The sequence below is a fragment of the Salminus brasiliensis genome, chromosome 19, assembly GCF_030463535.1.
Source record: "Salminus brasiliensis chromosome 19, fSalBra1.hap2, whole genome shotgun sequence".
NCBI lineage: Eukaryota > Metazoa > Chordata > Actinopteri > Characiformes > Bryconidae > Salminus > Salminus brasiliensis.
In genome coordinates, this window is record NC_132896.1 from 5,468,623 (window position 1) to 5,495,468 (window position 26,846).

The 26,846-nt window shown below is 41.6% G+C and overlaps 2 protein-coding genes across 2 annotated transcripts in view; both read right to left on the reverse strand.

Annotated features, from left to right (window-relative positions):
• Positions 1-1,422: 1,422 nt before the first annotated feature.
• LOC140541064 (probable polypeptide N-acetylgalactosaminyltransferase 8) lies at positions 1,423-17,170 on the reverse strand. The gene is made up of 11 exons (XM_072663577.1): positions 16,984-17,170; positions 13,788-14,025; positions 11,659-11,825; positions 10,914-11,097; positions 10,280-10,477; positions 9,225-9,339; positions 8,953-9,138; positions 7,794-7,931; positions 7,536-7,631; positions 3,628-3,795; positions 1,423-1,626 (listed from the first exon to the last, which is right to left on the reverse strand). Exons 1-11 carry the CDS (start codon positions 17,168-17,170, stop codon positions 1,492-1,494), a joined length of 1,812 nt encoding a protein of 603 aa, XP_072519678.1. The 3' UTR covers positions 1,423-1,491.
• Positions 17,171-20,309: 3,139 nt separating this feature from the next.
• ndufa9a (NADH:ubiquinone oxidoreductase subunit A9a) overlaps positions 20,310-26,846 on the reverse strand; it is a 9,728-nt gene continuing 3,191 nt past the window's right edge. The window contains exons 3-11 of the mRNA XM_072663578.1: positions 24,846-24,943; positions 24,045-24,136; positions 23,779-23,920; positions 23,124-23,226; positions 22,921-22,991; positions 22,552-22,628; positions 22,008-22,103; positions 21,808-21,874; positions 20,310-20,587 (exon numbers count right to left, since the gene is read on the reverse strand). Of these exons, the coding sequence (XP_072519679.1) occupies positions 20,420-20,587; positions 21,808-21,874; positions 22,008-22,103; positions 22,552-22,628; positions 22,921-22,991; positions 23,124-23,226; positions 23,779-23,920; positions 24,045-24,136; positions 24,846-24,943 (914 nt within the window). The 3' untranslated portion in view covers positions 20,310-20,419. The remainder of the gene's footprint in view (positions 20,588-21,807; positions 21,875-22,007; positions 22,104-22,551; positions 22,629-22,920; positions 22,992-23,123; positions 23,227-23,778; positions 23,921-24,044; positions 24,137-24,845; positions 24,944-26,846) is intronic.

A 26,846-nucleotide genomic window follows, 5' to 3' on the forward strand; every position in this document is an offset into this window, starting at 1 on the left:
CAGTACAGTAACAATTATGTATCTGCCTCTATACTGTGACGCAGAATCTTATACACTGCACCCAACAGTAACTTCCATTCTGTGCAATACTGGCAAGTGAACTGAACCTGAACTCTTGCAGTTATTGCATTAAAGTCACTGATCACTTTTTTTATTATTTATTTTTTATTTTTCTTATATTTTGGCTGTTAAGGCCTAGTCTAAAGTCAGGTTGTTAACGAAAATGAGGGTGGGTTTTCCCGTAGGCCCCCTGCCAGACCAGACACCATTTAGTTGTGTGAAGCACAGGCTCCTACTTTTCCCAATGATACAAGTTTGTTCAAAGCGAGCAAACCTTTAGCAAAGCAAAAACACGAAAGAAAAATATTGCTATGGCTATGCTCATTAATCAATTTGGATGTTTTGCTCAGATCAGATTGGACTATCCTGACTGTTCACATTCAAAAATAGAAATGGCCTGAATCTGTCTGTAATATGAACGAAGCCCTCCCTGGAAGGCGACGCACTAAGTGCATGCGTACAGGCCAAAAGGCACATTCGGACATCGGTTATGTATCCAATCTAGGACCACATACAAAAGTGACTCAAATCTCATGTGAAAAGATCAGATTTGACGTGTTCAGATCTGTGTCACATTGAGGCAAAAGAAATCAGATTTGAGTCACTTCAGCCAGCCAAAATCAGATCCGATGGCTAAATAAACGTTGACCAGATGAGTCTCTTGCCACTTTAGCAAGTTTGTTGAGTAATTCGACCGGAATCCGATCAAAGTGCATCTTGGGGGTGTTTACACATGGCTCTTCATGTGGACAAGTGCAATGATTCGATCACCAAAACTGCATGTAAATGAGGAAGAACTAAAACTCACAAGACAGGACTAACAGCTAGTATCAACAGCTCAGGAGGGTTAATCTTGATGCATGACAGACAGCGTGACTGCAATGTGCCTCGTATTGCCACTCAGCCACGCCAAGCACCACTGACACCACCTGTCCTTTACTTTTGAAAACCCCCAACAGAGAAAGATCAGGATCTATGCACTGGGCCCTCTCAACTCCATCACCACTGGCCTCCCCACCTCAAAGAAGTGCAGACTCCCCCATGTAATGTATAACCAGCCTCCAATGTATAAGAGTCTCCTGGAGAAACAAAGCTGAATCTACTCTTTAAAACAGAAGATGATGATGATGGAACATAAATTTCACACTAAGCTGTAACACAATCACACTTTAACTTACAAAGGGAAGGCCATAACTTCACTAAGGCCAAAGGTCAGGCTGTAACAGAAAATGAGAGCGGGCCCTCTCCAAAGATCCTCTGCAAGACCAAACACAGGACACAGAGTTGTATGAATCAGTACGAATTTATTGTAACATAATTTCAGGGAAGACACACATTAAAACAACAAACACAACCAGCCAGTAGACACCACCCGCTACACCTGAAACCTACAACAAAAAGACACTCTTTGGACAAGATGTCACAAGATAGTTAAAATTCCTGCAAGATGTGCTGTATTGTCCAGTGTTGCCCACTGCAGGGCTGAATTATAAGTTGGTAATAGGAATTAGCTCCTTGGGCGATCTCAAGACACCTGTCTGTGTCTCTGTTCCTGATTGCCTGACCCTGTAGGTGAAGCAATGAGAGACAATTCAGTTCACAGCAGCAGCAGCTCATTCATATTCAATTAAATTTATACATTATGTCCATTAAACACATACAGGGATCATTTGAAGTGTCATAGAGCAAAAAAAAAAAAAAAATCAGACAGGATTAGTTTTGCGGGGAGGTGGAGAACGTCATTTTATTATGATATTAATGAATTATTATGGTATTTAGCTGACGCTCTTATCCAGAGTGTCTTACTCGTAGGTTACCCGTATCACGGAGGCAAGGGCAATGGTTGGTGTGGCGCAACAGATAACACCACTACCTGCCAGTGAGCTACAACACCATGTGGGAGACCAGGGTTCGATTCCTGGTCTGGGTGACTGTGGGTGCTGCGCTACACCAATAAGAGTCCCTGGGCAAGACTCCTAACACTACACTGGCCCACCTCTGTAATACGAGTTACCATGTAAGTCGCTCTGGATAAGAGCGTCTGCTAAATGCCATAAATGTAATGTAAATGTAATAAATGCAATGTAGTGCTAGGAGTCTTGCCCCGGACTCTCCACATGGTGTGATGGCTCACTGACAGGTAGTGTTGTTCTCTGTTGCACCACACAAACCACTGTGTTCATTCTACTACAGAACTTCTGTAAATTGATTAACACAGGATACACACAGGATAAACTGACTGAGATGAGAATGGCCACTTGATTTACGCACCGACATCACCTCCAAAAAACGTGCTAACCCACTTTTAGTAATAACTAAACATTTCGATTTGAAAATAGCAGCTGTGTGTTCATAACACCTATGGATGCAAAAGGCTATGCTACACAGTGACTTGCCAATAGCAATAGCATTGCCAGCAGCATCACACCACTCTGGGGAGTCTTTTGGTTTGCCACAGACTTGAACAAGGCAAGGTATCTAAACGGCTCCTCGAGCTCCTCCATGCTTGAGAAAAGGCATATGAGGCATATGAGGGAATATTTACCCAGATGTCGATTCACACAGGATTAATACAACCTGAGATAGTGAGTTACTGTTTACAGCTCGTTTTATAGAAGGTAAAAAGCACCGCAGTCTTATCTGACTCTGGAGCGTGCAGTCAAAATGACTGACATGGCACATTCGGATGGGACTGAAATCACTGAGAAACTCTGGTAATAACTACATTACCCCACCTCCCCATGTAAAACTCATCCCGTCCGAACAGGGTTTAAGACTGCGCGCTCCTGTGTCAGTAAAGAAGGCGTTAAGATGTGTCCTGCATGACATACTGTAGATATTTCGGGCTAGAGGCGTGATGCTGCTGGCAGCTTTAGGCAAGTCATTGTGTAGTGTAGCCTATAGCCTACATACGGGTTATGATGTTTTTTCGAAGGTGACTGACAGCAGTGAATTAAATAGCCACCCCCATCTCAGTCATTTATGCTGAGATTTCTTATCCTGTGTGAATCAGCCATAGATTAGGGCTCCGAATAGGGCTTAATCTACATCATTTTCCCTGTGTTCACAAGTAGTAGATGAGCCTAAGCCTTTTCTATTGTTCTGCACTGAAGCTTTGAGGCTAATGCTTTGGGCCCCAAACTTCTGCTTAGCTCCAGCGCTGAACAACAAAATCCTTCAGACTTCAGCCTCAGACACCGGACACCCTGTCCTGGCTGGTCTACTACATATGTGTATGGGCGAACCTCCTTGTTTTCCCAGTTTACACCAGTCCAAAAAGGGCCAGTGCAACCAGCCGTGTTCTCAGGCATGCCCTCCCTGCCATGGGTGGCACCTAGCACTGCCGGGATTCAAATATAAATCCCAGCTGCAGGGCTCACCTTTCCCTGGCTGTAGTATAGCCTTTTTAAATGACAGTAGGCTGTCTCTACGTCCAATTTCACTGCACAGGTTGATGTTCGCCCTGTCTTTCCACCTTATCCAGTCCCCGATCATTAGTCAATCCGTGGAATGGAATAAAGGAAGGGCATCCTGTGAAAAGCACAGTCAATGTTTTCGAGCACATACCTGTTTAAAGTTCCAGTACATGTGGAACCCTTTCTCCTTGGCCGTTTTACAGCTATGCAGACCCGGTGTGTGTCCTTCCCCAGGATCCACCAGGCAACGATTACTGTTGTACTTGTGAGATTTGATGCCTCCAATGTAGATCTCCCCACTACGCCTGTAGTAACAGTTCTGTATGAAAATGCAAACAGGAAGTGAAGACCAATCATGTAGTAAATGAAAAAACAGCAGTTTAATCCTGGGTGAAAATTTGATCTGACAGGTGGGAGACAGGGGGCATATTGGAGGCTTCAGCCTATGGTGGACAAATATGCACCTACAATTAATATGATTAATTGATTAATATGAGTTATCATATTTTCACAAAATCAAATGCTTTGTCAACTTTAGACAAACAAAATTAATAATATATCCCATAGTCTATTTTGACACATATTCTTTATATTGAATTGTATTGTTTATTTCAGTGCTGGGTATTTCTTTGTCACTGAATGTCATTGTCAGACCAAAGATTACTATACATATTTTAGTGAAATATCCCAATTATAAATTTTGCAAAAACCATTGAAAATTAGACACAATTATTTATGTCATATAAAATTAAAGTTAAATGTATGAATCAGGGGGTGGAGACAGTGTCATTTAATTAATATTTTGAGTAAATCATGTCTAAAATAAACTTCAAGCATTATTAATAGTGACATATTCACCTCCTAAACACATACCCATGGCCACCAGTATGGCCCGTCTGCGGGACGAAACCACCAGTGTATACAGAAGTCCCTGTAGTAGAGTAATCCACCTTAGTGTGTAATAAGCCTTTCAGCAGTAAGAGGTTAATGTAATTATTTAGAACTGATTCATTAAAGATTGTTATTTTGGGAAAATAACAAAAAGTTTATTTGAGAGACATGAAATGTACCCCCAATTACAGAATGGACCACAAAACCATAAAAACAAGGCCTGTAAAAAATAATCCCATCAAAGCTGCTGTGGTGCATCGGTCCAAGTTTAGAGTTAGATCTGTTCTAGTTCCCTATATGACATCATCTGAGTGCCTAGCTGTGCTCATTTCTACTGCTAGACCTTTATGGATAGTGCTCATCTACCCTCCAATAGTGGTGTGCGATACTGCAAAATCTGATATCGGTCCCAAATATCGATACCAAATATATGCAGGGCCAGTATCAACGGTGCTGATACCAATACTGCTACTTTGTGCTTATGAAAGCAGCGTATGCACTTTTAAGAGGGGACAGCAGTTTCTCATGATTTATTAGGGTGAATCTTTCATGAATAGGCTAAATCTGAATAACTTTCATGACCACTAATTGTCATTTTTGCTTTCTACTGGTAATTAGTCCATCATGTGCATGTTGGTGATTTTAATATTGCGTCTGTGGTTTGATGGACTTGGACTTCCCTACGCACAACATCACATCCTGGACATTGTTTGTTCTTCTGGCATCTCTCCCACTAATCTGCGTGGCACTGATCTCTGCATATCCGATCATCAGGCTGTGGTCTTTGATTTTCTTTTCCAGTTCACTTTTAGGAATGTAACAGTGACACCTTCTCTCCTGGCCTTGCTTGTGCCGGTTTTGAAATCTCTGCATGGCCTTGCCCCCTCTTCCCTAGGTGGTCTGCTTTAGTCACACTCTCCAGCACACACTCTTCGCTCCTCTGACTCGCATTAGCTCAAAGTTCCTCCCTCTAAGTTGTGCACTCTTGGTGATGGGGCATTTAGTGCTGCTGGATCAAAGCTGTGGAACAGTCTGCCTTTAGAGTTTGGTGCTTGTTCGTCCTCACCCATGTTCACAGCTAAGTCTAAAACTTAAAACTTGGGTTTAAAGATTGTGTGCGTAGTTTTATTTGATCTCTCTTTATTATACAGTGTTCTTGGTTGACCTGATAATTGCTTATGAAATAAGACTTGGACTCTTAAGCAACTCCGTCGTTCTGAATAAGACAAAACTAAATGGTGGGTATATGCATATACTTTGATTCTGATATGAGGTTCTGCCACAGGAGGCAGTCTGTCTAAAAAAGCATATGCTGCATATTGTTGCTGTCCAATGAAAACCACGTATCTCCAAAATAGAGACTTTACAAGAGAAGGCAAACATGCTCTTGCTGAATGTAAAATTTGAGTTTAATTCAAGTAATTCAGAGCATTTCTATTGGTCCATTCATCAAAAACTAAAAATGTACAAAAATTGAGAGTTTTTTTCATTGGACAGCAGTGAAATGTAAATGCTTTAAAGGGCAGATATGAAATAATAAAGCAAATGCAAAAAGATGGCAGTGACGTTGGCTGCCAGGCTATTTGGCAGGGTATGGAAGCCCAGAGGAGAAAACACTTCTTCCATATCTGAGTTAGAAATAATGACAAAAGAGGAAAAAAAAAAAACTTTTGCTTTTTTAAAGTCTTCACTTCAAATCTTAAAAATAATTCATATTTATCTGATGTACCTTCAGCAAAACATTGTGATGCAGACTCATGCTCTCCCCCACACATTTTATCAATGGGTTAAATGGATAAACAGACTCAGAAACACAAGCTGGCCTTCCTCTATCTCAGTAACCCAAACACCCACCGACAGCAACTCTTTAGGTGTCACTGGTTAACGACCTTACAGTCCTTTCCCCCTCTGTCAGCTGAACTACACTAAGCCAGACTGCCTGCCTACACCTCCACATTAACCTCTGCTATTCCGATTCCTCAGACCATCAGACAGATGTGCTTACACCTGTAGAATCTGAGCATCTCTTTACTGTGCAAAACCCAGTGGACCCACACGCATATGTTCAGGTGTTGCTGATAAAGGTAAACTAGCAGTACGTTGTGTCACAACCTCTTGCATGGACCTGAACATGTTACAAATGACATTATGTTCTTAAACCCTTTTAAAGAACTGCTGTAAAGAATGTCTCGGCATTCAGGCAGTCTGTCCCGAACCTTATCATATGATAACTATGACTATTTCCCTCTTAACTGTTTAATTACACAGAGATTAAGAGAGTAGAATAATCTGGAATTTATCCTCAAATACATAATAACAATTTGATTAAATGAATACTCATATCTGAGCATTTTAATATGGAATTTAAATCAATCAATAAAATCAAATAATAGACATAAGGAAACCTGGACATATAAAACTCACACTGCTGTGACTTGTAAATAGAAAAGGCTCAGTTCTTTTATTGATTGCCTGAAATTGACTAAGGCTATGGCTAAGTTCACATTACCAGGCTGAAGTGACTCAAAATAAGTGATTTTCTTGCCTCAAGGTTGTGGTGGTGTGTCTAATCCGATCTCTTCAGATTAGATTAGAGTAATTTTCACATGTGCTTCTAGATTAGATATGTATCCAATTCATTAACATGCAGCATGATTGCAAACGGTCAGACCGACACATGCGCAACCAGCCTCCACCTCTTTTCTAATTGCTGCCAATAGGCAACCAACACTCCTGGAGGAAAGCGTCAGGTACCCATCTAGCAGATGCCCGTGCTAGCCAGCATCACACCGAAGTGATGTGGTTAGAGAGAGAGCTAGCCACCTACCCACCCAGAGAGAGCAAGGCCAATTGTCTTCTCTTGGGCTCCGGCTGCTGATTGCAGGCAGCACTTTAACCCGGGATTCAAACCAGCGAACCATGGGTCAACGTGGCAGTCCCACTCTGAGCCACATCTCACAAACATGATGTAATGATGTTTTTTGTTGGTGGAGGCGACATGGTTCAGGTGGTTTGTTGCTGTTCTCCACATTACTGTAGAGGCACCATGCATAAACCTATCAATGAGTGCATGCCCGCAGTTTCAGGGACAGATTAGTCCACATGACCTGACTAACGAGGCTTGTGACGTGAACATGAAGCCTATGGTGCCATTGTCAGAGCACATACCTGCGGGCCATAGAAATGACACTGATACAGAATGGGAACACTCCCAGGAACAGGTCCCTGATCGATGCAGTTATTGTTGGATAAGTCGTTCCGCAGCTGTGAAAGGTGAACAGAAAACCAGTCAAGCACTCCTCACCTACTGTTCTGTTTATTTGCTTCGCTGGAAGAGCAATTTTTTATTCCCTGGTGCTTCAACACAGTCTAGATTTTTGAAACACGGACAGTGAGCAAATTAGAATAGAAATAAATGTTGCTTACAACACCATAGCCAACGAGATCCTCCCAGGTGTCAAGCTGAGGATACACATTGTCCATGTACCATTTGAAGGGCTTACAGTTGAGTTTCTCTCTCAGCTTCTTTCTCTCGGTCACATCCCCTATGTCAATCCCATGATCCTGCAAAGAAACAGCTGTATTATTCTGAGGAAATAACCCAGTGCCTGTGTTTCAAAAACCCAGAGCTTTACTGCATGTGGACCTTAGCTTATTTCTAATTTAACACATCGCTCTGTTTTTAGTAATCTCTAGATTTACGAGTTCTGCTGCTAAAACCACCCATCACTTATCCTGAGGGCTCATGTAATCAACTTCACATGAGAAGGCAAAAATAATGGAGCGGCCCTTAGGATGCAGCCAGGGACTCCCCTCCAAGGCCAAGGGGACGAGGGCATGCTCAAATCAGAATTGACATGAGCAGTAAAATAAGTATGAGATTACGAGGAGATCTTTAGATTTCAGAAAAAACAACAAATGACGTTCAACAAAAGCAGGATTAACTTGCCCTTAATTTAAGAGCAAACACTCAGTGAGCAAGTGTCCCAATATTTCCGTCCATATAGTTTAAGAGACCTGACAGTGTATTACTATGATCCCTTCTCTGATGTTGCATGGATATGTCTGACATTATAAATATTTACCTAATGTTATTTTATATGATACACACTAACAACACTATATTTCCAGGACAGTCAGACAGATCATCAGTTTAGGTGAAAGGGAACGAGTGCTCATAAGATATCAGGCCTTTTCTCAGTCCAATCTCAGTCCTGCAGAACCCATGCCAGCTCCCGTTGAGGCTAGATTCTGTTCAGACTCCTAAACACATCATTCACCATCAATTTCCCCCTTTCTTTTCTCTCCCCTATGTGCTGAGCCCTGCTGTCTGCATGCTGCTGATAGTCCATCCTATCAAGGATCCTATCATGCTATATTAACACCCCCATAATTATATAAATAAAATAAATTAACTAAACTAATTTGAATTGAAAACTAAATTGAATTGAATACATTCTAAGCATAATTAGCAATTTATTATGCAGTCTGTAGCGCCACCTAATACAAGACTAAAGGCTTCAACAGCAGCGGAAATTCAATAAACACCACATCATGCTTTTAGAAGCAGTACCCTGTGACCAACCTTAAGGGGGAGATTCCAGCTGATTAGGACATTCCTTTTATATTCATCCATCCAGACTTCAGCCAGCCTCAATGCATTTCTTTTCAGCGGGATGCTCAGATCTCGCGCGTACGGCTTATGTGCTCTCTCTATGTGGGCGATCTTGGAGCATGGGATGATTTCAATGCTTCCTCCGCAGGTCCAAACCTAGAGCACAGCAGTGACCAGACTTAGCAGACTCACAACTTTTCATGTTCTTGTACTGTGGTGTCAAGACCCAAGTCACAACCTACTCGTATTCCCAGCTCAACGTTCTCGCCTCCATAAACCAGCATTCCTTCGTCCAGTACTCCAATCTCTCCCAAGAATAACCGATCAGCCACGAGGATACCCATGACGGATGGACTCCTGCAAAATAGCCGCATTTATTCATTTACAATTTCCACTGAACTTGGAAGGGTTTGTTTAACAATCACACACAGAACTGTTCATTACCGCTCAGTGGAGCTCAGTGGAGTTACAGTCTTCTTGATTTATGCCCAATTTCACCCTGATTTCATTGTGGCCAATTCCACCCAATCGTTACAGTTAAAGCAACTATATGCAGCATTTAAACCTCAACAGAAGTCTTTATTGTTGCTACTCCAGGCTCGCTACGCTGCTAACTACACTATGTAACTTTGATTAAGTGGGCAGGACAACACTCACAACTGCCTAACACTGCATAACCCGAGTCATATTAGTGTAAAAATCCTGCAACATTACTCTACCTCCTCAGTCCACATGCTTCTTTTTCTCAGCTTGTCCAGAAATGCTGGGTTCAAAGTGCAAATTACTCTCTGACTGTAGGGGGAGCCCAGGAGCAAGAAATTCTAATTCTCACATAATGCTGCTTTAAGTCTCCCACCATCACTCAATGTAAATGATGTTAATAAATAAATAAATAAATAAATAAATAAATAAATACGGTTCATCTGAGTGATGCCATTGAAGAAGCATCCTGGGTTCCCTAAAGAACCATAATGCCCATGTTGCCTAGCATCACACTGAGAGACAGAAGGTCTAATTATGCTCGTGGACTCCAGTCTTTAGTACTTTAGTGTGGCTTGGTTGAGGTATCCTGGTAAAGGTTGGGATTAGGGTTAGGGTTACTCAGCGCTAACTGCTGACTATTTAAGCCTTGTACCTCCAGTGCAAAACTAAGGAAGCAAACCTTGAGCACATCTTGGCTAATTGAAAACTGTGTAAGTGAGATTTCTGGTCAAACCTAGTGCTTTAAACATGACAGGCTTCAGGTTCCAGAGCTCATATGTATGACCTAAGGTGATCAGGCTGAGGTGTCACTTACTTCCCGGGCTCCGAGTCGTCGTTTAGCTTATACCACTCTGGCCTGAAAGACTCATACATGCACCATAGCTGCCAGTCAAAAGCATGGGCAGATGTACCATATTTAGTCACATGCAGCGTGTCGTAATCCACTCTGTCAAACACTGGAGACAGCACCACCGTCCTGTCGTCTTTGATTCTAGTCAGCAGGGGTTCTGCCCTAAAAGCACATTAATATTAAACTCTGGTGATGAAAATGTAGCCAAGACCAGCATAGGAGGTAACTGACAGTTTTTGAAGGTGTTCCCACCGTGCTGTAGTTCCAGACCAGGGGTGGGCAACAGGGGCTGGAGTCAAGCACAGTTTCCTGATTGTCCTGCTCTGACAGACCTAAACGGTCCTGGTAATTAACAGGGGAGTTGAATGAGGTGTGTTCAAGCAGGAAAAGCACAAAACTGTGCAGAATCCAGCCCTTCAGGACTGGAACTGCTCACCCCTGTTCCAGGCACTTAACTCCTATGTACCACCAGAGGTGCCGTAGCATAGCATTAAAAGATCAGATCAGAAGCAATTATACAAAAGGCAAAGACCTTCTTCTTCTGTTTCTATAGTAAGTTACTGATATAGTTATGTAGAAGATGGAGAGTTCCTTTTACCATTGCACATGCACCTCAATGTGGGCATCCAAAATGGCCACAACATCACCAACAGCTGCCTCCCATCCTGATATGCGTGCATGTGAAAGCCCCAGTCGCTCTTTGTGTGTCACTTTCTTAACTACACCAGGCCTCTCTTGGTGAATTGACTCAATATATTTATCAAGCATCTCCTTGAGGTCATCTGTGAAGCAAAGACTTAAAGATTAAAAGCAGAAGATCATTTTCAATCAGCCTCCAACTCCTCCTCAACAGTCTTACATACACTTCATGGCAACGGACTCTCTGGAGCAGATCAGCATGAACCTATTGGCACCATGCTGCCTAAAGCCAGGCGTGGGCTATATAGGGTTATAAGCCCCCCAGAATTGAGCTGTGGAGCAGTGGAGGAACTGTGTTCTCTGGAATGATGATTGGTGCTCCATCCAATACCTTTGGAATGAGTTGGGGGTGAAGTCGGGTGGTGATCATCCAACATCTTGACCTTAGTAACGTATTTGTTGCGGAAATCTTCACCACAATGCTCCAACAATGCTTTATACTCTAGCCCACGCCTGGTATTTGGCATTGTGCCAGATGATGTATCATGTTTATCTGCTCCAGAGATCAGTCAAACTGCATTCTTTGCTCATCATGATCACTTCATCAAGATAAGGGGCTTCAGCGAGCACATCACATTTGCACACAGCAATGTAACCTAACAACTCCTGTCGTGATTAGTGCCAGGTCAGTTACGGTTACAGACCATTAGTGCTGTGATCATCCACCAGTATGATCTCCTTGAGCAGGTGAGCAGGGGTTCTGTCGATGATGCTGCGTATGGCTCTCTTTAAGATGGACAATGCCTCGTCCAGGTAGATCAGAACCACACTGATTGTAGGAAGGTTCTTTGGATAAACCTTAGTGGCGCATCTGAGTGATGAGAGACACAGTTATTGGCAAGGAACTCTTCAATAAGACTGATGAACGATTGGTGTTCCCCAAACATTTTCCAGGGGACTGACGTCCCCTAGTTGGTGTGGTGCAACAGATAACACCACTAGTTGCCAGTGAACTACCACACCATGTGAGACACTGGGGTTCGATTCCTGGTCTGGATGACTGTGCTGTGCTACACCAATAAGAGTCCTTGGGCAAGACTCCTAACACTACATTGGCCCACCTCTGTCATACCAGTAACCTTGTAAGTCGCTCTGGATAAGAGCGTCAGCTAAATGCTGTAAATGTAAATGTAAATCCCGGGACCGCTGTGAGCCTGATCAAATTTGAGGAGGAGCTAAAGTGTAATGCTTTAGTTATGTGTGTTTAGATTCCGTTTGGCCCAATCATTCGATTAGGAGAGAAAATAAGGATGGAGGCCACATCTTACCAGCTTCTTCCCTACCTTCACAATAAACAACACACTGGTTAAAAAATAAATGTAGCGATCTAAAATTGTAATTTTAAAGGTAAAGGTGCACGTATTTGTCACTGTACAGTGTACAGCGAAATGTGTTGTAGTGAACACACACACACACACACACACACACACTAGTGAACTAGGGGCAGTGAGCACACACACACCCAGAGTGGTGGGCAGCCAACTCCAGCACCCGAGGAGCAGAGAGGGTAAAGGGCCTTGCTCAAGGGCAGTGCCAGCTTGCCGAGCCCAGGAATCGAACCCACAACCCTGTTATCGATATCCCAGTGCTCTAACCGCTGAGCACCACTGCTTCTATTTTATAATAATATGTAATTAGACATTAGAAATAAGTGAGACTCATATAACTCAATGGTAGTATATGATTATTCAGAGCTACATTAAGGATGTGTGGTTTATAGATCTGTAGAGCTGATATTATTACTAGTAAACATTTGTGAAATTATGTGAAATTAGAATTTGCATCAGGGACAGCTGCAGCACTCTACTTTGAATCAGCTAAGTTAAGTTGGCTTTACTGAAATAAACACACGTTTGTTTATCTCGAGCCCTGTTCCGACAGGATTAGCTTCACATTGGGAGGTGGGGTAATGTAATTAATACAATTATTACAATTATTAATGTAATTATAGTTTCTCCGTGATTTTTAGTCCCGCCATGACATTTTATGCCATGTTATTTTTACAGAATGCGTGCTCTCGCGTCAGTAAAGATTCAAGAGCTGTAAAATAACCTCAGGTTGTATCAATCCTGTCCTCCTTCATATCCTGTGAAAAGGGCTGATTTTTTTGCGCTTTTTCTTAAGTATGGATTTTTCACATGATTTCCACTGGAGGAGGGGCATGGCACACACTATGTACCGAAATATTAATAGAATAATATAACAATCCCAGCCATGGGTATCACCTTCATCCATGAGTTAGTTAGTTATTGTAGCGTGCTCAGCTAACTTGGCCGGAAAGTGGACGATGTGGTCTTACTCTTATCAGAGTTAAGTATTTTCCGTCTGGGGCAATGACACCGTCGATGCGGGTGGTGCTTTGCTGTTTACAGCATTTACTCTGCACTTTGTACTTTGTGCTGGCCAATTAGGATCGGATCACCCAGGACACATGTCACTGTGTGTGTGCTTGATCACTAGTGTGTGTGTGTGGGTGTTTACTGCACAGATGGGTTAAAGGTGGAGGCCAAATTCCTTCAGTGTCTAACACTAATGGCGAATAGGGTTGTCTTGTCATCTCAACAGTTTTGTCTTCTATATGTTTTCATTTGTTCAGTCATATCTGCAGTTTTTAAATAATTTTTTTTGAAATATTAGAAGGTCAAATAAACGGTCCTGTTTCATTTTTAAAGAATTAAAAAATGTAAAGAATAATTGCCCCCTTTCTTTTTAAAATCGATTAGTTTTGCTACAGTGTGAGGTTAAACAGACAGCCGAGAGATGTTTTACTCACTTGGAGGGTCGAGTGTCCGGCAGGCTTCTGTTCAGAGGCAGTCTGTCACTGAGGAACACGTTATAACCATAATGCACAAAGGACTGCTCGGCCTCCTTCTGCTCCTCCTCTGAGAGATTCTCACCCCACTTGGAGAAGAGAGCCGAGTTTGGGAACAGCTTCTTCACCACCTTCTTCTTTAGCTCTGGTTGCACTTCGGCAGATGGTTGTTTTCTCTGACTCGCCTCCAGAACGTCCACTGTGGAGAACATCCAGAGAACATTCTAATTTATTTATATTGCCATTTTCACAACAAATGTTTTCTCAAAGCAGCTTCACAGAGATCCGAATCCGAGATCGAGAGGAAGAAACCTTGAGAGGAACCAAGACTCAAAAGGGGAACCCATCCTGCTCTGGTTGCCACCGGATCATAACATTAAAAAAAGGGAAAAAAACAACAATAAAACAAAACTGAATTAAGAGAAAAATGGTAAAAGTGCCGTCAAGCCATAAAGGATGAAAATGTGAGTCAGATGATAAAGTCCATGCAGGGAAACGGTCACAAGCACAGTCCTGCAGTGAGGTGAGGATAAATAGTAGTGGAGAGCCAGGTCTGGCGGTACCGGAGTGGAACAGTTGGAACTGGGTTTAGGAGTTTGAATAGACTGGGATACAGCCTGTAAAAGAAGTAGATTACAGAGGTAGCAGTAATGATCAGAAAGCTGTAATGTAGGGTTGGTATGAAAACAGGCAACATCAGCAAGGAAAACAGCGCAGTACACTGATGGACTGACCGAAAGCTTGAGCAAAAAGGTAGGTCATCTAGATTTAAACAGTCCCGAACAGCAACAGGAAGTGTACTCCAGAGTTGGGGAGCTTTATAAGAGAAATGACTGATTCTTCTAAAGCGAGGAACTGACAGAAGGCCAGTGTCCTGCAAAGGAAGTGAACGTGACGGGTTGAATGGTTTAAGAAGTTCCTCAAGATACTTTGGGGCCAAACCGTTGAGCAACTCATAAGTCAGAAGGAGTATTTTATAATCAGTGCGGAATTTAATATTAGCATTTTTGGATTGATCAACATTGGGATCAAAAAGTAAGACCTCTGTTTTATATGGAGCAGAGCAGGTAGCTGCTATTTGGGTGGTGGGTGCAGTGAGAAATGACCCACAACCCAAAAAACTGCTCTGTGGTGGTCAGTCCTGTGGGGTGCTGACCATTGGTGATAGCTAACAGAGTATGCAGAGGAACAGATGGACTACAGTCTGGAGTTATAGAACTACACAGTGCTCCTATATGGGAAGTGGAGCTGATATAATGGACATCGAGTAATGTCATGGGTGGTCAGTGTACAAACCGGATTCCAAAAAAGTTGGGACACTAAACAAATTGTGAATAAAAACTGAATGCAATGATGTGGAGATGGCAAATGTCAATATTTTATTCGTAATAGAACATAGATGACAGATCAAAAGTTTAATCTGAGTAAATGTAACATTTTAAAGGAGAAATATGTTGATTAAAAATTTCATGGTGTCAACAAATCCCAAAAAAGTTGGGACATTGTGTTCACTGACAATGATTTCTGGAAGTATTCCTCAGCCCATTCTATTATTTCCTTGACAGTGGCATTCCTGTTTGAGGTGCAGTGACGTTTAAGGGCCCGCAGATCACGAGCATCCAGTAGAGTTTTACGGCCTTGACCCTTACGCACAGCGATTGTTCCAGATTCTCTGAATCTTTTGATGATGTTAAGCACGGTTGATGATGATAACTTAAAAGTCTTTGCTATTTTACGCTGGGTAACACCATTCTGGTATTGCTGCACTATCTTTCTGCACAACAATGGTGGAATTGGTGATCCTCTTACCATCTTGGCTTCAGAGAGACACTGACACTCTGAGAAGCTCTTTTTATACCCAATCATGTTGTCAATTGACCTAATTAGTGTTAATTGGTCTTCCAGCTGTTTGTTATATGCTTAATTTCCTTTTTCCAGCCACTTATTGCTACTTGTCCCAACTTTTTTGGGATTTGTTGACACTGTGAAATTTTTAATCAACATATTTCTCCTTTAAAATGTTACATTTACTCAGATTAAACTTTTGATCTGTCATCTATGTTCTTTTACGAATAAAATATTGACATTTGCCATCTCCACATCATTGCATTCAGTTTTTATTCACAATTTGTTTAGTGTCCCAACTTGTTTGGAATCCGGTTTGTTAACCAAGGCATAACAAAAATACCCTGAGCAAAAGTAAACAAAATGACTTGAACTGAAACAAAACAGAAACACAGAAGAGTGGAAACAGATTTTCTTTTTGGCCATGTCATAAAAATACACTGACGCTACATACTGCTATACACTTTATATACAGATAGAGAGACTATATAATGGTATACATTTACATACCGATAGACATAGACACTTTATAGACAGACTATATAGATTTGTTTTGTTAAATTAGCATCTCTATGAGTCTGGCACTAATTTTGTTCCAGGCATTTCATCAAACAAAGCTATGTCACCTGAATTTCCACATTATGAATGGCATTAAGTCACCTAACAACAAGAGTAGAAAGACTAGCAGAGAGCCTGCCAAGCTGTAATTGGCAGTGGTTATTTCACCATAGTGCTTTCAAATGCTCTCAAAGTTCAAATATTAGTACTGTGTTGTTTGAATTTCAATAATAACTTTTATTATAATTATTATAATAATTTCTTTGTATTATTTGTGCAGTTGTTTTCGAGCAGTTATCATTTCTGCAAATAAATGCTCTAAACAGCAATATTTTTATTTGAAATGAAGGGGAAATGTTGTCCATGGTTTATAAAATCCGCAGTTAATTTCCTTAAAACACACTGCCTAAAAAACAAGAGAAACTGATCATGTAGGGTTGGATCTTCATTTTTTCCAGAGCTTGTATACATATACATATGCACACACGCATATATATATATATATATATATATATATATATATATATATATATATATATATATATATATATATATATATATATATAGTCTAGATAGACTATATATAGTCTAGATAGATAGATAGATAGATAGATAGATAGATTGAAGCATAACTACAGACCTTTACTGTTTACATAAAGATACCAATTTTAATCAAAGTAAATGAGAAATGTGCAAAAGTAGTTTTCACACATTTAATGTAAGAAGTCAAGTTTAGGCAACTGAACACACTGACCTATTTTGTTGACCCGCTGCTCCAGCCCCTCCAATTTCTTCAGTATGGTGTCCTCAGCTGTTCTCTGTACTCTGCTGAGACTGGAGTTCTCCTGCTGTTTGGAGAAAAAAATATACGACACAGCGTACACCATAAGTGCACAAATCATGAGGTATCCCACTCCCTTTATAACTCCACGGCTCCTCATGTTAAACTCCAGTAGTCCTTTAAGCTTGCACTTTCTCTCAATCTGAGTTGACAGTGTAGGAGCGCCTGGGCTCTGTAGTCAACGCAGGGCACTCCAGATAAGATACTAGGGAGTGGTTGCTCAGTTATGCATAGATGTAGGAGCAGGAAACATATTGCTGTAACTTTAAGACATTTAAGATTTTAGGTTTGAGCAAAGCCAGGTTAGAATCTGATAATGCATACTGAGGAAAAGATAAATAGCCTTTGTTAATAAAATAGTTTTCCATTTAAACCTAGACAAAACACAGACAATAAAACTGGGACGGCACCAAAGCAAAGATCAAAGCAAAACATAAACTCAAAGGTACTGAGACCAAAATAATGGTGCTCACTCTTTAGTCTAGGCAGCTAATCAGAGCTGATTCCTACACGGTGTTTAATATATAAGCGCACCTTTCTCAGCCATTGGAAATCCCAGGTGGCAGGATCAATCATGCCTCTCTATGCCAGGACTCTTATTGGTTAGCTGGATTCCCACCTGAAGAGGACTGGTGATCAGGTTTACCTGTGGCTGGAGCGCCAGGGAGAGAGATACGGACACACAAATACAAAAACAGAGTCGTTGAGTACCTCCTGCCTACAGCTCTGTCTTGAAATTTGCACCCGTTCCTGGGAAAAACTCTGGGATTAAACGTATATTCATTGTAGTTTTTTTTTTTTTTTTTTACTATAAGCTTGCATATGCATATAAAGCTTTATGCACTGTATGGACAAAAGTATTGGGACACCTGCTCATTCACTGTCTCTACTGTCCAGGGAAGAAGGATTTCTACTTGATTTTGGAGGAGGAGCATTGCCATGAGGATTTAATCGCATTCAGCGGCAAGAGCTTTAGTGAGGTCAGGTCATGTCATGATCATCCCACCTCAACTCCCAAAAGCATTGGATAGTGCACCACCATCCCAGCTCCAAGATTCAAGATTCAAGAGTTTTATTGTCATATGCACAGCAGAAACAGACAGTTACGTTGTACAATGAAATTCTTACTTTGCTGTCCCTCCATTCACCAATAGATAAAGATAACAAAAAAGAAATTAATAAATAATAATAAAAAATATATACAAAATAAAGTATAATAATATAAGTTGAAGTAAATAAAAATTAAAGTAAACTTTTTCCTTTTTTACAATTAAAAAATTAAAATAAAAGTTACATGTGCTTTTTAAAGTGCAGGTTGCAAGTAAGAAATGTAAACAATAGTGTGCAAGTAGCGAATGTAAACAGTGTTCTGACAGCAGCAGTACAGTGAGTGTAAGGTGCAGTTAAAATCAAATTAGAGTTTAAAACCAGTTCAGATAGGAAGGGTTGGAGAGGTAGTGCGTGAGGTGTTCACAAGCCTGATGGCCTGTGAGTAGAAACTGTTTGTGAGTCTTGTGGTCCTGGACTTCACACTCCTGTAGCGTCTGCCTGAAGGTAAAAGTGTGAAGAGTGTGTGCTGGGGGTGTGTACTGTCCCTGATTATGTTGTGGGCTCTCCTGGTGACTCTGTTATGGTAGATGTTCTGCAGTGAGGGGAAGGCTGCTCCTGAGATGGACTGTGCGGTTTTGATCACACGCTGGAGAGCCTTTCTGTCCTGGGCAGTAGAGTTTCCATACCAGCCGATGATGGAGCTGGTAAGAACACTCTCAATCATACTCCTGTAGAAGGTGCTGAGAATTTTGGCTGGCATGCCAAATTTTCTCAGCCTTCTCAGAAAGTACAGTCTCTGCTGGGACTTCCTGATGATGATCTGAGTGTTGTGGGACCAGCTGAGATCCTCACTGATGTGGATGCCAAGGAATTTGAAGGTTTTCACCCTCTCCACCTCAGTCTCCCCTATGTACAGGGGTGTGTGCAGCTCTCGCTTCCTCCTTGGATCGACAATCATTTCCTTGGTCTTGTCTGCATTCAAGGAAAAATTGTTGTCATGACACCAGGCCACCAGCTCAGCCACCTCCTTCCTGTACGCTGTTTCTTCCCCACCAGTGATCAGTCCAATGACTGTAGTATCATCAGCAAATTTGATGATGCTGGTGTTGTTCTGGGAGGCCACACAGTCGTATGTGAAGAGCGTGTACAGAAGGGGGCTCAGCACACAGCCTTGAGGGACCCCTGTGCTTACTGTTCTTGTGCTGGATGTGCGGCTGCCCACTCTGACTGACTGGGGTCTGTCTGTTAGAAAATTCAGCACCCAGTTGCAGAGGGCTGGTGTCAGTCCGAGGGTGAGGAGCTTTTCTGAAAGTCTGTGTGGGATGACCGTGTTGAATGCTGAACTGTAATCAATAAAGAGCATTCTGACATACGTGTCCTTGCCCTCCAGGTGTGTGAGGGCTTTGTGAAGAGCGGCGTTGACTGCGTCGTCTGTGGACCGGTTCCGACGGTACGCGAACTGTAGAGGGTCTATAGTGTTGGGAATGGTCTTCTGGATGTGAGTCATGACTATCCTCTCGAAGCACTTAATCACGATTGAAGTGAGTGCAACAGGGCGATAGTCATTTAGGCAGCTCACATTACTTTTCTTTGGGAGAGGCACGTGCAGTGCAACTACTTTCGAGCCTGTGTAAGTGGGGGGGGGGGGGGGGGGGGTGTATTAAAAACAGCCATAATCTTTAAATGATCAATGCAATGAATTAATTCAAACTGAAATTCTAATCTAGTGTGAAGGTGTATAGGGACAAAAGAACAGAAAAATATGGACAAATGTATTGGGACACCTGCTCATTCACTGTTTCTTCCAAAATCCATGGGTATTAAATCAGAGTTTATTCTGCTTTTGTCTCTACTGCTGAATGCATTCATTTAAAAGGGTGTCCACAAACATTTGGATAGATTTAATTTAATCCCATACTGTTTGCTCCTCTTTTGTGAACAAGTGTTTGCATTCTAATGACGAAGCATGAAGGAATTTCACTGCCAAGCTCACAAACAAAATCAGTACTAAACACCTGAACACACACACAAGAAGGAGGGGATGGTGGTGGGGTGGGGTTGGAAAATAAAAAAATAATAATTAACTCCACTGCAGAAAGATCGCGTAGGTCCAGTTATGATAAAGATTGCACTTCAACATTACCACTCCCCAGAGCGTTTATGCAAACAGACAGTCTGAGGCCACAAACTTAGGGTGGACTTCATTTATTTATTTATTTGTGTGTTTATGTACAGACTCAATAGTAAAACAGGACATCACATCTTATGAGGAGGAGACACCATTCTGATGGACTGCTCATTAGTTGACCGTTTTGGCAGGTCTGGTCTCGCTGAGCTCTGCCTCCAGGAAGCGGTAGCGGCGATGGCGCCGCAAGATCTCGATGGCCCGCTGTTCCACAGATGAAGGCGTGATGCCCAGATCCTCAAAACCTGGCAGGCCTGGATACTTCATGTCTGTTGTGTGGAACTAGCAGGGAGAAGAGACACAGTGTTTTTTTATTAAATATATATATATAACTATATAGTAATGGGGTTAATTCACACCCTGTACATTAAGGTGTTCTCTCCTTCTAACACACCTGATTTAACTCCTTAACAAGTTAAACAATAACAAACTCTTCCCAAGGTGAAGTGTGTGTTTAGCGCGTGTCTGGTCAGGAGGTATGCTAATTATATATGGTCTCACAGATCAGGAAAAAAAGGTCTTCAAGTGCATCTAGACAAACCAGTGCTGTGAACTGAAGTCCAAATACAGTGGCCTCATTTCCACGTACATTTTAAATGTTATTATCACATCACATTAAACAGGTGTAATGGTGATGGAAAAAAACATTGGGTGTGCATCGTCCCTCACTGTAGTACAAAAAGAACACATTTAAAAAAAAAGAAAAAGAAAAAAAGAAATACTATTAAACAATACACATTAACTTATACTATACATGCACACGCACACACGCACACACACACACAGTTTAAAATATTGCACCGAGTTTAAATGTCCAGGTTTGATGTATTCTGAAACACACTGGACAGGAGTGAATTCAGGTGTATTGTGAGGGGAGGGGAGGAGTTTTTGGGGGTACTGTGACTAAGCAGAAGAGGTTCAGTAAGTAAGTGCAGGGTACAGAGTGTGTTTGAATGGGGTGGCAGTGTGATGACACACATTAGATAGCTTGAGAACTGTGGACCGTCTAATTGCTTGAGGGACGATGGGCGGTTTCTTGTCATTTAGAGGAAAGGGTGAAGGGTGGATCCAAAATGCTTTGGGGATAGGCTGCTGGCACATTACACAACTGCATGGGGTGGAAGTAGGAACGGATTCCCCAGAATACCAACAAATCCTGGATGCGAACATCACACTTTCTGTTGATAGCTGCTGGAGCTAAAAAGCTTGAAAGAGGATGGTTTTTAAAACAGATAGGATAATGATCTCTTTGGAATGAAAGTCACAGTGCCCTGATCTAAACATCTCAAAAGCTTGTGGATAAACTAAACATAGAATTTGACTCTCATATTTCTGAGAACTACAATAACTGAAAGCATTTGCAAGCTTTCACAGCAAGGAAGGAGGAAACTTTGTACACACACACACACACACACACACACACACACACACACACGTTTGTGTACAGCTTCTATCCTCTAAGACATTACACTATCTAAGGGTTGTAGTCCTGGTGTACATACCCGGTCGACTTTGTCGCAAGTTGTCCAGGGCCCAAATGGGCTCATTTCAAAGAACCTGGCCACAAGACTGAAAACAATGGAATAACGTCATTATCACCATCAGACACGACAGCACAATCAGACAGCTATAAATTAATGTAAAATCATTACATTTACATTCTCATAAATTTCCACATAATAATAAGGTTGCAAATGCTTACTGATAGAGTGGGCGTGGCATAGGGTAGGCAACAAAAGGCCTGAAGGCCACTGCATACACATACTCCACCAAGTCATGCAGCAGGTATCGGTTGGGCCTGATAAGAGACGGTAGTGAATTACATGTGCTTTTGGTAAGCAATATATCACAGCAGTCTGACATGAATGTAGCAGGAGGTTCAACACAGTCAACTGCTGCAGAATTTCTATATTTTAAAGGAATCTTCGATCATATTCTCATTTTCTGATGAACCCAGTTCATAGCTTATACAGTGACCTTGGGTGTCCTTAATACAACTGTGCTCCTATAACACTATAGACAGAATCTGGTAATTAAATCAACAAATGCACATAAAATCGGTTTTACTGGGTTTACAAAAATGTAGTTATAGTTGTGGTTATGAAAGTTGTAGTCAATCACTTTGAACACTATTATAATGTAATAATAATTATAATATATATTTAAAAAAATCCATTTTGACATATGCAGCAGAATTCAGCATCATAGTATTTGCAAAAAAATACATGGAGACATCCAGTACTTACCCAACTAATGCGTAGGTTTTGCCATTGGAATCAGGATCTTTGATCGCACTGACAATGGCCTTGGCCACATCCACCACCTAAAGACAGACAAGAGGAGTCAAGACTTGCTTCGTTTTTTCAGGAGCGACCTGGCATCTCCCAATGCACAATTTCTCAGATAACCTAAGCCCAAATCTGAGGACTGTCCAATAAGATTGCCTCTCTGTTTCTTGCCTACCAGGGAGGCTTAAGTTATCTGGAAGACTGAGGAAGCTTTCTGTGTGGGGAAAACTGATCTTTATAGGCCTTTTCAGATCTTTGGCACCCTGTGAAGAAACAAAATTGGTGCAGTTAGTCCTATTTTCAAAATGTAGAGATTAAAATACTCACATAACAGGGTTGTTTAACTGTTTGCTGGCCTTTAGCAATAAGTGGCACCGCCTTGCCAAACCAGCGCATGTCTACAGAGAGAACAGTAAAGATAAACATGAGAACCTTAATGCAAAGTTAACACGCTGCAATTCCATGGAAACAAAGCAGAATCCACAAACAAATATTTCCAGGTGACATAAGGCACGGTACTACAGACGTACTTGCAAAGTGGTTGAAGAAGCGATCTTCTCTTCCAAAGATCTCCGATGGCTTCATGATAATGGCATCCGGAAATTCATCCCTCACAGCTAGTTCTCCAACAGCCTGCCCGAAAAAAAAAATGTAGATGTTATTTGGGCTGCACCTTATCTTTGCGTTTTCAATAGAATTATTTAACCATAGCAGGGGGAAATAAATAAAATTATTATGTAAAAATAATTTAAAAAAATATAGTGAAAAAGGTTCTGTGGTATGAAATGATGTCAAGGTGCTACATGTGCTTGTGCATAGCAGTTCTACTGCTGGGATAACCATACACTTTGCAATGTTTACAGAGCGCCCTATTGATGGGTCCCCGCCCCCACAGCTTGCACTCCAAAGAAATCCATGTTTTCAGTGGGCAAGGCCATCTTTGCAACGTGTTCATAATTACGATGACAAGTCGCCCCAGCCCTACACATTATAACCCTTTACCGCTTTGTTTCATCACTAATTTATTGCAGCGGAGTTGGTAAAGGTAACAACCCTGATCAATCCTGATCCCTAGTGAGTTCACTGAGAGTCCCCTATTCAAGAGTAATTAGTTCTTCATTCAACATCACATCAAACCTTCATGCAAAAGAATAAAATCAAAAGATAGTGGATCATGCACAGTACCTTATTTCTCAGGTATTTTGAGGGGCTGCGAATGTCTGCATTCAGGTGGGACATGTGGATAAGCTTTGTGATTCCAGCCTCACGTGATGCCTTTGCAATTTGCTGAGGGATTGTCACGAACACATCATCGTACTTGTAATTGCTGTAGAGAGAAAAAAAAAAGACAGCACATGACACAGGCTGCACCTCAGCTGTATGTCGAACTTACCTACCAAATGACTTCCGATATCACAATTTTACATCCAAGGCCGGTAATTCCCTCATACCTGGTCTCCCACTCTTTTCCCACCAGGTTGATCACAACGTTGGAGTGAGCTATTGCTCTTTTGATCGAGTCCATATTCCTTGCATCCCATTCCTAGAACAAACAACAAAAAGCCTCTCTTAGAGCTGCACTGAAAGCCTACAATCCAAACCTAAACAAAGTCCCCAACTTCAAGTAGGGATGTCCCTAACCGATCCAGTGAGAGTCAGGGGGCGATCCAAGCATTTTTATTGGGTCAGGTATCAGCTTTTAAGGTTCTGATCCTAAGGTATGCTATAGCAAATGCCATCTGGTGCCCTTCTGACATTATTTCAGAGAACAAAGCAAAAACAGAGCTTGAACTGAAAAGGGTGGTGGCGTTACCAGTAAGCAGCAAAACTAAAGCTAAAGTTGGCTTCTGCTGCGAACTCTCTATTCCCCCCTAAATACATGGTTACATAGTTACAGTGTGAACACAAGTCATTTGACTGCAGAGTTGTAGAGGAGCTGGATGGACAGGTAGGTCAGTCAGACTGGAATGTAAGATGTTAAACACAGGTTTTGCTCCAAACAAAGTGGATCAGTTTAGAATTTAGTCTGAAAATAATTATAAACTGTTACTAAAAATATAGATTTTACTGACTCACTGCTGTTTACTGTTGAGTATTAGCATTAAATTGTAGGGCTGTATTATTTATAGAAAGACAAAAATCAGATTGGTATCGGCCAACGGTCAGAATTAAGAGACTCAGATCGACTCGGATCAGGGAGCAATAAACCTTGACTGGGACATCCCTAATTACAAGTCTTCAAAAAGACATACCATAAAGATGATCTGGCCAAGATCGCCCATGGGTCTGAGGTACATGAGATCATACTGGTCACAGCGGTGAGGGATCACAATCTGGGAGCCTATTCGGCCTGAAACACAAAGCACGCCACCTCATTCAAACACTGACATGTTTGTAATCTAGCGTTTAGGGGCAGTCACATCATCAGTGTCCTCACGACAGGAGCCCTTATCTCTCACAGTGTTCTTGTTTTGCCCTCAGCGCTCCGGGAACGTCCTTGTGTTCCTCTCTGTATGTTGTGCTGAATGAAGGTTTACAGAATTATCGTTGGAGGAACAAAAACAGCTGGGTCTAGTCTAGCTTTTGACGGATCATGGCCTAAACAATCTCTGTGTCCTTTGGGTCTGTGCCAAAGACAGACAGAGATGAAGGCTGAGCTGGTAATATCTCTGCTTCTGAATCAAGGCATCAGTCATTGCCACTCCGGGCCGGAACACTGCTACTGCACTATGGGACTTTGGTGGAGCTGCAGGAGACCTTATTTGTGTACAATCTTGTAAGATTACTCTACCGCCTTAGCCCCCATGCTTCTTCCACTTCAGACGCTGCTTCTGTAACTTATAGCTTGTCAACAAAAACCAAGAACTTGAATTACACTCCCCAACTGTAGGGGGAGCACAGGAGCAAAACAACAACAACAAAAAAAGGCAATTCTCAAATAGTGCTGCTTTTATTGAGCTATCATCCATTAAGTGATAATAATAATAATAATAATAATAATAAAAAAAGACATGATTGAGTATCCTGAGTAATAATTTCAACTACAATCTGGCCAATAATTCACACACAGTATAACTATGTTTTTCTTGTTGTTTAAACTGGCTCACTGGGATCATGCCTAGACATACACAGTCCCAAAAGTCAGCTGTTCTGCTGACATTATTTTACCCAAATGCTGCACGTGCTGCAACAGTCACCTAGAACCTGTTCAAATATCAGCTGATAAGGTTTTAGCAACCTATAAGCCACCTGCCTATTTGTTACAGCGGTCACTCTGTGCATGAATGGACTGTCTAATACAAACACACCCTTTGTTTCGCAAGTCTCACAAATATTGATACATCTATGACTGCATTGATTTGTATTTTCCCAAGAGTTTCACAATAAACTGCTGTAATGACATTTTAATGCACCCATAATTCCCAGAAATTCATTCCTTTTAAACCCTGGAAGAACAAGACAATAGATATGTACATAGAAACGGTCTAAAGCATAGCTACGCATGTAGTGCAATATATACAGTCATGCCCGAAAGTATTCATACCCCTGGCAAAGTTTGACTTAAATTTACTTTTATTTAACCAGAAATTATATTTTTGCCTGGAAATGACACAGGCATCTCCCAGGAGATAACACGATGATGTACAAGAGGCATCATTGTGGGAAAAAATATTTCTCAGCTTTTATACACATTTGAACAAAAAGTGGCATGTCCAAAATTATTCATACCCTTCTCAATAATTAATAGAAAAGCCTTTATTGGCTATTACAACAATCAAACGCTTCCTGTAATTGCTGACCAGCTTTTTGCATGTCTCCACTGGTATTTTTGCCCATTCATCTTTAGTGATGAGCTCCAACTCTTTGAGGTTCGAGGGTCTCCTTGCCATCACCCTGATCTTTAGCTCCCTCCACAGATTCTCAATTGGATTCAAGTCAGGACTCTGGCTGGGCCACTGCAAAACATTAATGTTTTTGTCTGCTAACCATTTCTTCACCACTTTGGCTGTGTGTTTTGGGTCGTTGTCGTGCTGAAATGTCCACCGGTTCCCAAGGCCAAGTTTCTCTGCAGACTGCCTGATGTTGTTGTTGAGAATCTTGATGTATTGCTCTTTTTTCATGGTGCCATTTACTGCGATCAAGTTCCCTGGTCCATTGGCTGAAAAACACCCCCAAAACATTAGGTTCCCACCACCATGTTTGACAGTGGGGATGGTGTTCTTAGGGTTGAAGGCTTCTCCTTTTTTACGCCA